The sequence below is a fragment of the Lepidochelys olivacea genome (genome assembly GCF_965140295.1).
Source record: "Lepidochelys olivacea isolate rLepOli2 genome assembly, chromosome: 3".
NCBI lineage: Eukaryota > Metazoa > Chordata > Testudines > Cheloniidae > Lepidochelys > Lepidochelys olivacea.
Window position 1 is genome coordinate 10183517 of NC_140413.1, and position 13369 is coordinate 10196885.

At 43.0% G+C, this 13369-nt stretch overlaps 1 protein-coding gene across 1 annotated transcript in view; it reads left to right on the forward strand.

The window, feature by feature from the left end:
* MTMR9 (myotubularin related protein 9) overlaps positions 1–12770 on the forward strand; it is a 33525-nt gene extending 20755 nt beyond the window's left edge. The window contains exons 7-10 of the mRNA XM_084624576.1: positions 343–484; positions 1139–1359; positions 3386–3537; positions 4262–12770. Coding sequence (XP_084480702.1) covers positions 343–484; positions 1139–1359; positions 3386–3537; positions 4262–4425 — 679 coding nt within the window. The 3' untranslated portion in view covers positions 4426–12770. The remainder of the gene's footprint in view (positions 1–342; positions 485–1138; positions 1360–3385; positions 3538–4261) is intronic.
* The last annotated feature ends 599 nt before the right edge of the window (positions 12771–13369 follow it).

A 13369-nucleotide genomic window follows, 5' to 3' on the forward strand; every position in this document is an offset into this window, starting at 1 on the left:
ACTGCCTATTTAATAGGGTGGATCCTAAGTTGATGGATCCAGGGAGAACTCTTCTGTGTGTGACACAAATGTTCTGGATTCCCAAAGCACGTAGCCAGAAATGCTACTGAATCCTTAAATGACGTGAAGCATAAATGACGCTGTGATCTGGGGCTGGAAAGAGTATCAATATTTTTTTTTCCTCCCCCTGATAGGGGTGAGTTTGAGTGGGAAAGAAGGTTGATAAGCCACCTAATGTTGTCTAAGCCCATTGCAGTTATGCTGATGTGTACTGAGAGCCTGGGTTTACCTGCATCTTGCATATTTGTGTTCCTAATCTTTCTCTCTTGAATTTTCTCTCAGGGAAGGAGCATCAGTGTTAGTTCACGGGACTGAAGGAACTGATTCTACACTCCAGATAACTTCTTTGGCTCAGATCATCTTGGATCCAAAGTGCAGGACCATACGTGGCTTTGAGGCTCTTGTTGAGAGAGAGTGGCTGCAGGTGAGAGATACTGTTTAGTTAGCGCTAAGAAAAACGTACGTGTGGCTGTCGCTAGATTGAGGCGCTCACAAGTTGTTGTTCAATATGTGTATTGTAATAGACCCTCAGGCCTCAAACATGTTGGACCCCATTGGGCTGGACACTGTATCGGAGTGACACTGTTACTGGATGTCTTGATACCTGTCTTCCATTGGCTTTCTGTCAATGGAGTATTATGCACTAGCCATCCTTCCCCATTGGCTCTGAGAGGGATCTCTCAATAATGTGAGGATTTCTGAGCCCCTCTCCCATGTCAAGGATACTGCTGCGGTTGTAAATTTAACAAATAATTCTGCTCTTTGTAGTTCATTGCAACTGGTGTTCTCAGCCAGGCGGTTTTTCTTGCATGATCAGTCATTTCATAATCTGCTAAATTCTCTTCAGTGCATATTCTTGTAGTCTGACGAAACGTGACATTACTTGCATACCTCTAGTATCACTGAAAAGTGCAGTTACGTAACAGTGACTTGCCAGTGCCGAGATATTAACACGATGCAGTAGGACACAGTATCACAGATAGAAATAGTTTTGCAGTAATCTTGTGCTTCTCCTCCTATAACATACCCCTCCTATTGCTTTGTATATGACCCCTTGTTCTTTGTTTCTTGCTTATAGGCTGGTCACCCATTTCAGCAGCGCTGTGCTCAGTCCGCCTACTCCAACAGCAGGCAGAAATGGGAGTCCCCCGTGTTTTTCCTTTTCTTGGACTGTGTGTGGCAGATCCTCCGTCAGTTCCCTTGCTCTTTTGAATTCAATGAACACTTCCTCATCATGCTCTTCGAACATGCCTACGCCTCACAGTTTGGCACGTTTCTGGGCAACAACGAAAGTGAAAGGTTGGTGAAGAGAAGCGTTCTGTGCTCCTGGAAATCAGGCCATGCCCCGTTACAGATATTCTCTTGGTTTGAAAGAGAGAGTGGCCGATGGCTGTCTCCTAGTTTTGAAAGACCCAGCTGTGTTTTAAAAAAATCCAGGATCTTTCAATCATCTTCCCTTAAAATGAATGGAAGTTCTGTCTGTGATACTTATCTGGTCCCTATTAGTATTGTATGTGAGCACCATGCAGTCTTTAATAGATTTCCCTCACAACACCCCTGTGAGGTAGGCCAGGGCTGTTATCCCCATTTCCAGATGGAGAGGCTGAGGCCTGCATGCACAAAAGGAATTGGGCACCTATGTCTGTTTTAGACTCCGCCGCAAAGCACAAAACTCCCCCTGAACTTGTTAGGCCCCTAAACTTACTCAGCACCTAAGATTTTGCCCTAAAAGTTCCCTTTGTATCTGCCTCTGGGCATGTGCATGACTGCCTTGCTCTAGAAGTCCAAATGCCTGTCTCCTGCCTAAGCCCCAGAGCAATTCCCAAACCAGGGGAAGACAAGCATTCAGCCTAAGGCACATGCGGGGCCTCATCCAGTCAATGTGCTCAGAGGGTGCCTACTGGATTGGCCCCCTCAAGTGTGGGGGTGGAGGGAACAGGACCTCCCTCATAACTTTTAGCCCAGTGGTTTGGGTACTCACCTGGGCAGTGGCAGGAAACACCTGGTTCAAGTCCTCCCTCTGTTTGGTGGGGAGAAGGGATTTGGATAAGGATGTGCTACCTCCCAGGTAAGTGCTCTAAGCATTGGGCTATAGGTAATTCTGATGTGGGACCCACTCAAGTCTCTCTTTTTGAAGCTGTTGCACTGTGGATAAATAGTCATTGGAGCAGGGGGACTGGATCCTGGGTCTCCCACAGGAGTGCTCCAAGCCCCAGAATGTAGAGTCATTCTCATGCTTGTGCGTGCTGTCTTATCCCTCTCCCCTTCTCCTCCCACTCCCCCCCCCCCCCCCATGACTCTTTGTGAGAGTAGAACAAGCATGAGAACAACTCTGTAGCCTGGTGGTTTAAGCACTCATCCAGGATCCAGTGAAAAACCACCCAGAGTGCTGGCTTTTGTGAATTGCAGTCTAAAGTGCCTGTCTAGCCCCACTCAGTGTCTAGAAGCCGGGCACCTAACTCGGGCTTTGTGAATTGCAGTGATTTTACAGGCGCCTGAAAGGTGGGCGCTGTGACACTGAGCTCTCAGCGCCTGACAACTCTTGTGCATCCAGACCTAAGTGACTTGACAGGCAGCCTGTAATAGAGCAGACAGCTGAACCCAGCCTGAACCACTGGACCATCTCTTCAGCCTGCAAAGTGGAGGATGTAGTCAGTTGCTTTAATTTATATAGCCTCTGGCATGCAAACTGTCCCAAGCCCCTTTACTAAACTAAGTCCTGGCAGAGAGGCACATATGATCACCCAGGATAGGGTCATGCTCTGTGTAAACTGTGAAAGCTTTCACTTGTTGAACGACCTCTGTCAGATAGCTTGTGCTTTGGTATGTCCTGCCACAAGAGGGACCCTATACACAGTTCTAGTAGTAACCTTACTTTCACTTACACTGAGAATTGCACTGTGATGCAGAATCTGCAGACCCACCCGCCCACCCTCCCTCCGCTCCATTGTGGTAGCAAACAGCAAAGAGAGCAAATATGATTGTCAAACTTATTTCATGGAATCAGGTTGTTCATAAGTGAAGATGGCTGATTTCTACACCCACTCATAAATGAGCTCTCTTCTCTCCCCTCTTGTTTTGAATTACATGAAATTGTCCCTCCAGAATGAAATAACTTGGCGTACAAGTATGACTTTTCAGTATCATTTCACTGTCTTGGACCTCTCTTCATTAACAATCTGAGTTATCACAGTCCCTCAGCACTCACAGCATGTGGAAGACTTGCAGATATTTTAGTTCCCAGGGATTTACCTGATTAACGCAAATGAGAATGCGCAGTTTTGAAGACAAAAGACAATTCAGTAATAATATTGGTCTGTCCCAGGTGTAAACTGAAGCTGCCACAGAAGACTATGTCTTTGTGGTCTTGGGTGAATCGGCCTCAAGAACTGAGCAAATTCAAGAATCCTCTGTTTGAGGCCAACAGTCTCGTCATCTGGCCTTCTGTCGCACCACAGAGCCTGCAGCTTTGGGAAGGTAAATCAGGCTTCTTTTGTATTGTGTATTTTTGTGCTAACAGACATTCTCCTAATTGTCCACTCATCCTACAACTTGACATCTAAGGGCATGATCCAACTCCCATTGAAATCAATCATTACGAATGACTTACAGTACCCACCACCCCAGGAGACATGGTGCCACCTCCTACCACTTCTTAGGCACTTCAGGTGCTCTGAAAGTTCTTACCCAAGGGCATCAGACTGAGCCTTTTTGGACAGTTAGTGCAACCTAAGTTACTTACATATTTCTAAGGTGAATGCTCCCTCTCCTTTCCTCTTATCCTTCCCACCCACCCAAGCATTCCCAAGGCTACAGAGTCATGATTCAGTCCTCTAGATGTATAAACTCCTGAATGTGAATCTATGATCCCATCCAAGATTTACGTTAGCACTAAACTGAAGTGAGAGGGGTGGAATCAGTCCAAGGTGGAGACTGAATATTGACCTGTCAGACTAGGCTACGTGGAAAGCCAAAGTCTATATCTCTCTAACCACTCTTTTTTTTAAAAAAAAGAGAAATAGTGAACATGTTGTGGTTATTGTCTATATTTCAAAGCATTGTTTAGGTAAGTCCTTAAGAATTCTGATGTTGGTCATAGCACTCTGCATTTGTAAAGCACTGTATGAATCTTCACTAACTAGCAGTTTCCTCCTGGTGATGCTAGTCCATTCTGACTTTCCCCCTCTCTTTGGGGCTTTAGGTGTCTTTCTCCGTTGGAATAGGTCCTCCAAGTTTCTGGACGAAGCCTATGAAGAAATGAACAACATCATAGAGTACAACAAGGAACTTCAGGCAAAAGTCAATGCACTGAGGAGGCAGTTAGCAGAACTGGAAACAGATGACGGGATGCAGGAAAGCTCCTGAGATCTTGCAAGGCTTTGGACACCAGGTCTTTCCTTTCAACTCACCTTTACACTAAAGACTAAACAGAGAATGTGCATGTGTTGCAGAACCCTCTGGTGCAATTGCTCCTCAACCCTTCACTGCTGAAACCCTCACTTTACACTATCTACATCTCTTCCGTTTGGGATGGGTCTCTTGTGTTTTCTGTTTACAGGGGAAGTGCACTGTTCAGCATGGTGTTCTCTCTTGACCGTTGCTGTCTTTAATAAATTGTGTACAGTTTCAGCATAAGCTTTGTCTCTTACCTCTGTCAAAGTTTGTACAGGCCAGGATAGGAGATGGATGCGTTATGTTTAAGTTGAGGACCTTTTTTGACCTCTAAACACTCATTTGTAAGAGTATTAAATATTTTTCCAAGTGGTCGGTGAAGGCATTTTTGTCTAAGGTGCCTTTTTTGAGATTAGTTAAGGCAGTGTTGTGTTCAGTGATGCTTATTTTTGGGTTGGTTCTGATGTTGCGTTTCATATATTCTGTGTTCCTTTTATCCAGAAAGGCAGTGTGAGGACGCAAAAGTGGTATAAACTGCCTCCAGTTTCTGGCAGTTTGATGAAACCTCCTGTACACTTGACAGATAAGCATGTAGTGTTTGAATTAAGGAACCGGAATTGGCTTGGTGGGACTACTTGAAACAGAAACGGGGTGAGAATTTTGTATGCAGTATAGAAGTCGTAAGGATTGTTCTGCCAGGCTCTCTGCATTGTCTCTGTGTGTCATGGGCAAGTATCTCCAAAGGGATAACAACTATTCATATCCCACCTGGAAAACAAACAGGGCAAATAGCTAGCAGAGGCATTCATTTGTTCGTGATTAAACTAGTAACTATAGCACATGGCCCTCTTTGGAAGTTCTGATTGCACTGGCCTTTTTTAAAGGTTTGAACTGATTCATTGTGATGCTAAGGTGCAAAAATCCCCAGGCATCCTTTTAAAAACACCCACTTTGCTCCAGATGTATTTTTGTCTTGCATACTTCTGCTAGGCCTTTGGCAAAAATTGGAGTTGAATGTGGTCCAGCAACGTCTTAGAAATGTGTTATCGATTACAATTTATAGCTGCTAAAAAACTGCTTGCAGTGTCCGATTCTCCATGTTAAAAATGTTTGATTACTGTGGCTACTTTCTGCATTTCTGTGGTTAGTCTGTGCTTTCATCAACATTTTTCACTTTTTCCACCTTTTTAAAGGGACAGTCAAGGCTAGGCCTTGAGTATTATTTAACTTACCTAGACAGTTCCACTTGATTCCACACAGCTTGGTGTTTGTCAGAGGACAATTATTTTCCCCTAAGGGAAGTGGAGGGCAGTCTCTCCGACCCACAGGGATCCTTTCCTCCTCCTCCTCTCCCTGGCTAAGCACCTCTAGAAGAGAGTGATAAGTCAGGGAGGAGCCTAGTAACCTAGTATGTGGGCCCGGCTGACTGAAAACATTGTTGGGATGTAGGAGACCAGCTGAGGATGCTCCTAGAATTCCCTCAAGTCATTCCCAAGAGGCATTGTCGTATATGGTGATCAGATGGGATGGATCTCAGGTCCAGCCCCTGGCAAAGGAGCAGCTGCAGGCTGCTTTATGCGCCATGTCATAGCCTTTACTACAGGAAGTAATATGTATTGCTCGCTGCAGGGCCCAGGAGCATCTGAGCATCAGCCGCAAGGAAGGCTGTTTTCTGTCCAGTTGGTCCATGGGGACGGCAGTGGCAAGCGTTCGCCAGTTTGCTTATAGCACAACTTGACATCAATCTGGCTTTAAGGTGGCTTCCTTAACTGAGATCTGTAGCAAGCATAGTTTAATTATTCCCTGCTTTTTGCTGCACTCATCCCCAAAACTCCCTGCCTGGACTGTTTAAAGCAAGTGCTGTCAAATGGGGCAACTAGACAAGTCCCTTAACAATGAAGGCTTAAGAACGTTTTGAGTGGACAGCGACCAGTCACATTAGTCTTAGCTGGAAAACAAGCCCCGAACGTGAACGTATAACTTCCGATTTTGTTTGGTTTTGTGACTTTAAGCCACAATTACCCCATCACTACTGTTGAGATGTACAGATGGAAAAATGTTCCTAGTAAGGTATAATGTGTTCCCTTTGGAGCTGGTACTGGAGGCTGTTTGGAATGGAGGCTTAAAATGATTGTGTGTGTTTTATTTTTTTTAAAAAGCTTATAAACTTCAAAACTGCCAAGTCCATAATTGATCATTACAAGAAATAAACCAAACACAACTACTGGCCAAGGCAAAAGAGTAGGAGATTTGAATTTAATCGGACAATGAGGCTGGGTGTTTGTTTTTGTTTTTAAAGTGTTCCACATCTGCCTAATTTTCTTCCCAGTGAAGACAACAGGCGTAGAATTAGACCAATGTGGCACATTCTAGGGTGCGCGCTTTGTGTTTAACTCAATATTTTACAGTATTTTTGTTCTTAAAGTGAATTGACTGGTGTTTTTAAAAAAAAAACAAAAAAAAAAAAACCCCAATCACTTGCATAATCGACATATGTGAATGGTGAAGGCTTAAACTACTTTAAGAATGTAATCTGCAGAAAATCCTAGTTTCTAAATATGTTCTTCATCAAGGATTTAAAATATTTTCTATATTACTTGACAGTGAGTGACCTTTAAATACCACTGTGCTGCCTTTTATTATAAAAATCCTTTTTCTAAAACATTCTGCTGTGGGCTGATCTAAATTTAGTCCCAAAATGATCTCATTTTATTGCAAACACTAGCATGGCTGCTTTTTATCTAACAGGGTAATGAAAGATAAAAATACATACTATTTTTGTTTTAAAGGTGCTTTTTTAAGTAAAATGGCTTTCCAGGTGGGGACGTATGTTCGGATTCTCACGTTAAACATTTTTGAAATGTTTTTGAGGGAGTGGGAGGGCACCTTGGATCCTAAAACTTAAGACATGCAGGGCCCTGGTTTTTCCTGTAATGACTAGTGACCTCGAGTGCCTGTTGGTGACATGTAGAAGGGTTTTCAGAAGTTCTGAGACAGCCCTCAAAAGTCCAGACCCTTTCACATGTATCAAATATGGACCCCCCCCAAAATCACTAGCTGCTCTTTAAAGCCCTGGCTCAGTTCACTGTACCTGCCCAGCTACATTATTTTTAACAAATACTTTCAAAATTTTGTTACTATGGTTATCATGAGTCTGAAATATGTAATTACCAGCCATATTGGAATGGCTCAGAAGAGATTATTCAGCTCCATAATAGACTATCCATAAAACACATTTTTTAAAGGTTTTGTAACTTCCAAATGTAGCAATGATATATAAGACAGCAGGAAAGAGACTTTCTGGCCTCAGTGCATGGTGGTTCCAGTTTCTCGTGCAAACTGCATGCATCTTTTGGGTAGCCAGCTGTGACCGCTAACAAAAGGCAGAGAGAGCTCACGTGAGGCTGGCGTTTCCTCCTGACCTTGTGCTACTGAACTGCGTTCACCCCAGATGACATGAGTGTTTCCCTCTATTTAGTATTAGTTTGGATCACAACCACAATACTGTTGATAGCACTGATTGCTTTTATTATTCCCATTGTTTCAGCTGTTATATTTCCATTTTTGTTCACAGCAGGAAAAAAAAAAATCAAGGGAGGTGGATAATTATTTTTCTTCCAAATGGACACCTTCCCCATTCCCTTTAAATTGAGGAATTGGGTGGGATCATGCTCTGCACCTTGCAGGATTGCTGGATCAGGGCCCAGAGTTCTCCATACCTTGCAAGATCAAACCCCAACAGCATGTGTGTTCTTAGTGGTCTAATATCCCCTATATCAAATTCCCCTCTAGTAGTCATCTTCACCTCTCTATCACCTTCCAGGTGTTGGGTGGGCTGACCACAGATAATCCAGGCTGGGGTCCTCCGCTTCTTCTCCCACTTGTATCTTTATTCTGGGGCCACGAGGATTACTCCCATATTAAATGTTTACAATCAGCAACGTAGCACCCTTCCTTTGGGAGGGTGGCACAAGCTATGCCCAGTTACATACACCTGTGTTGCCCCATGAGAGACCTGAAGTGCTGCTTGGTGCAGATAGTCACTTGCCTTCAGGTTGGACCTGAGCTGTAAGCATTGTGTGATAATAACCAAGCTTGGTTCTTCAGCCTGGCAGGGCCTTGTGCTGTTTGTTGCCAAGACACCTGCTTCAATTTTCTTTTGTACATACATATGTGTATATAGAGAGAGTTATAAATGTAATTAACAAGCTGGACCTAGTGCTCCTAAACCTCAAGGAAGTATAGAAACTTGATGGGGACACATGTTGCCGTTTACCAAAAATAGAATGAACTTGCACAGCATAGTGACCACAAAGGGAATATGTACTTTCAATAGACAGATATTTTGATTGTATTATTGATCTAACGTTTGAATGTGGCAATCTGTTAAAGTGCACTATTGTCCATGTTGCATACAATATAATTTGCACTGCATAGGATATCAACATCTGTAATGTATGCTTTTGTTAAAGCCCTGGAAAGTGCTATCATGTACAGGTTCCTGTACAGTGGAAAATGTCTATATATTAGAAAATCTACCTTTTTTGTAATTCTGTGATATTGAATAGCACTGTTTTGTTACGTACTATACGTGATGTATCCGTTAACTAGTGTGAGCTAAGTAGTAAGTGCGTTCTGTCCGAAAACCTGGAATCTCTAATCCGAGTTGGCTGCTGCATCAAACTTAATTTAAAATGAACTGTGTAACAGGAATTGTGTGTTATTATGTTAGATGTCTGCTGTTTGTGAACAGAATCCAAGCTGCCACTATGTAGAATATATCACAAAAGGCTAATGAATCTGAAGAAAATATATTGGCTGAAATTCTGTTCAGCTGTTTGAAAAACTAAGATACAAAATGGCTGTAAATTTTTGCTTTAGACTTGTTGAGAACATAGTGTAAACTGTCTGAATTAAAACCTTCCAGACTTGAAAAGAAATCCTCGCATTACAAAGCTTGGGTCTTTTCTTGTCAGCATTGTCGTCATAAATCGTGTGTGTGTGTAGGGAGACACCCCCCGCCCCCTATAACATGGTCTCTAACATTCCAGTCTGAGCGAATGTTGCTAAACTTTGTAGTGCAGTGTGGGGTTGGGGTTCAGATAAGGTAGTTCCATATTACAGGGCTACACAAAAAATAGAGTTAAATTATTTGAGGCATATAACAGGTTGCTGGCCTTTGGGCATATGCACACATTTCAATGCCCTATTTCAAGGTCTGACCTTCTAGTAAAGGATGCTGGGAGTTGTATTCTCCACGGATTGATAAAGGGTCAGCTGATTATCATGTCTGCCAGCTGGAGACTACATAAAGGAGAGCTCCTAGCTCAGTCAGGGAAAGGTGAGGGTTGAGGTAAGAGACCTTGAGGGAAATTCCTCCCAGAGATGTGGCATGAGTCCCACGGGATAACCAGGTAAGGTGTCCGTCTCCCTTCCTATCTGGCGGAAAGTGGGAGGAAAAGCCTTTGTTACCCTGTATTTTGGGGTGGGGTTGGGGTTGTGTGTCTTAACAATAAAAACCAGCCCTCAAGAAAAGGGACATGAACTGGATGGGGGTTGGGAGATTTATTCTACCTCCCCTGGCTGATGAGTTTGCCTGCTGGCTTATTGGGCAATTAGTGTGTCTCTCTCCATGTGGCAACGCTGATTAACCTGTTGGTATTTTGGGGGTGGACAGGGAATTAAATGTGGTGTTGCAAAGACAGTAAAATGTATCCTGCTGGGTATCCAAAAATATATACTGATGGGGACGTAAGGTTTGATTCTCTGTGTCTTTCACCTCGTGCTGTCATTTATACTAGAAAAACGTGGGTGTAGAATGCTGCTATTCAGATGTGGTAGCATTTTGTACCCACTTTTCACTGGTGTAAATGACTGCCCAAGGTCTAGGTCAATGGACAATCAGGTCTGTTGTCTAATTAACATAGTCACACAAATCCCCCTGAATGGCCTGATTGGTTCATGCTTGTTCTTCTGAGCAAATCTGCAAAATGCAATGAATTCGCTTTTCTAATCAAATGATCGAAGTGTGATACTTCAATTAACATTCCTAGAAGAAAATTAGGACTAATTTAACTTTTAAAATCATTGAGCGAGGGGTAGAAGGAGATCATGTTTCTCGATTTGCCTAGCAATGTACCGTTTAAAAGCAAAGTCTGTTTAGATACTTCTGGTTTCTCCAGTGGACACAAAGCTGGTTTTCATTACCTGTTGTGAGGTTGCACCCAAAAGTCATAGTCAGGATTGGGATTCCATTCAGCTTTGTACAAACACATATGAAAACACAATCCTTGCTCAAAGAGCATGCTATCTTAATGTTCAGATGCCAGTTCACTTGTTGAAGCCACAAATAGGAGGAGGAAAGATGAGTACCCACAGTAAAAGCACATGGTAACTCAGGTTAGCTGCATGCATACCTTGATGGTTCTCAACCATTTTCGTGTTTTTTGCTTTCTAAATATCAGCTATCCCTCAACACAAAAATCATTAGTTGGCTCCCTTTTTAAAGTATCACAGCACAAGTGGGTTTTGAGGGAAACTGATGCAGAGAGGGTAATGGCTACCTTATGCATTGTTCAGTTAAAATGTACATAGTCCAATTTTTAGTGCCATTGTAGAGCTCTCTGCCTTGTCTTGTCAAGTTCCCCACAGTCTTGTCAGTTTCCCAAAGGAATGAAGCAAAACAGTGAGAACACAAAATGCTGAACATCACCAGGAAAGAGTCCGACTGAATAATAAGTCATAACAAAGGGCTGCATTCGGTTGCCATAAGTTCCCCACTGCTACCTAAATGTCAAGGCAGATTGGAGGTATTTGTTTTCAGAGCCGGAGATGTTGATCCTTTGTTCATGTTAAAAGGATGTTGTACATTGCTTATAACTGTATCTGATGATGATGGCTGCATGGAACAGTAGCCTTAGTAATGAACAGCACCTAAAGAGTCTAGATGGTGTTTGGTTACTTCTGAGGAAGTCATCACAGCCATGCTTCATGTTTTTTCAAAATTCGAACGAGTTCTGGGGTTGTCAGTAAATACCGGGAAAGAGCATTTGGATGCTGTGTTATGCCCACCAACTCCCCCGTCCCGGCATTGCCCTGTTTTCATGTTCTAGGGCTTCATCTGAACCAAGTGCACAGAAAGGAACTGGGGTGACCTTTTAACAAATTTTCCATTTCAAAATTCCTCCCATATATCCGGGTCAGACTTTTCTACACCTCTTATTTCAGCGAGGTACCAGGAAATCATCACAGTTTAGTTGTTTAAACCAAAAAATATTTCATGAAGTTTAGTGCTGCGAGGTGCAAATTCCAATTAGCCATCCTGACCGAATAAAGTGCAGCAAAGACTCAACCATCTTCATGTATCGCCGCACCATCCCAGACGTTGGCTTTGTCGTCAATTCAACCTCATCGATTTGCTTGCTCCGTTCTGTGATATTCCCTCTCTCCATCATGCGCAATAGGTCGTTGAGAGCAGAATGTACACTAGATGTGTGGAACTGGCCTTGCAAGTTCTGTACTTTTTGAGAAATGACTTCAAATATCAGTCACAAGGTCTGCAGGAGTAAAAGCAGTATTTGCTTCTGTTGCTTTCACCTTTTGGTGCAACACATTATGTGCATTCTTGGTGTAGCATGCGATGTTACAAGCCATGTCGTGTGTGCATGTCCTCTGGATCAATGCACTCACTTAGCAAAAACACTGCATGGAAAGTAAAGTGAAGAGTGACTGCTTCATACAGTTTCTCGCCTGTCTCATGTGTTGAAACTGCTTTTTGAATGGCTTCTGGCTTCCTGCAGAAGAAACAAGTGTTCTTGAACCATATGCCATGGGACCGTGTATAAGGCAATTCTCACTCACAGTTGGCACTTGTCCTGACATCTTCAACTTTTTCCTGATGCTTGATGTACTTCCTTGCATACCTTGCCAAATTCATTTTATGGATGCACTTAGAGCATGTAAGGTGCCTCTGAGCGTTGTGTTTAACTAGGTCCTATGTGGTGGCATTCTCCAGAGATTCAGCTACTAGTTGGCACTCTGTCTCCCCATTGTCCAACGGGGGTTGGACTACATGACCTTCTGGGGTCCCTTCCAACCCTGATATTCTATGATGCCTAAAAATGATCAGGCCTGAAGTAAAAACAAGGATTTTGCAATGAATTACTTTGGGATTGTAATTAAAGATGTTATATAATGTATGTTCTGCAACTGTGTGCATACTATTTGCAGATGGATTCCAGTCGTTTCTGGCTACATGCTGACCTATTAACCCGGGCCTCATTATTACTCTTTTGGCATAATAAAGCTGATAATCAGTACCACTGAACCACTTTTATTTTTATTGGGGTTGGGGGGGGACGCGGTGGCTGTTGATAGCAAATCAGCTTGAAGACTCCTTACATTTATAGGAACCTGTAGCATTAAAAAGAATGAATCCGGTATCACGTTCTGAGCACTAACTGATATCACAGTCCTGTCAGTTGAGAACCACAACTGAACTTTGTGAGAGCTGCAGGTTTGACACGCTTGTGGTAACGTATAATTTCTAGGCTTCTTGTGTTTGGTACATTTGCATTTGTGGGAGAAAGGGCTTTTGAATGATCCATTTCCAATGATGTATTACCCAATTTCCACCAATCGGAGGAGCTGGAATGAAGAGCCGGAGGGGCAGCGTGTGTCCCATGCCCGCACCACAGAGCATGACACCATTGAAATTCTGAGACTGTAGATTTTTACTAATCAAATGACACCTCCCTTCCCTTTTTAACATTAACTTTCCCACAGAATTACACATGCTCCCAGACTAATAAAGAAGTAGTACATGTTACAATAAACCATTCAAAAGGAAGTGGGCAAGTAACACCTCTAGTTATGGGACAAAGGAGGGTTGATGGGTTACAGATTGTTGTGCATTTAA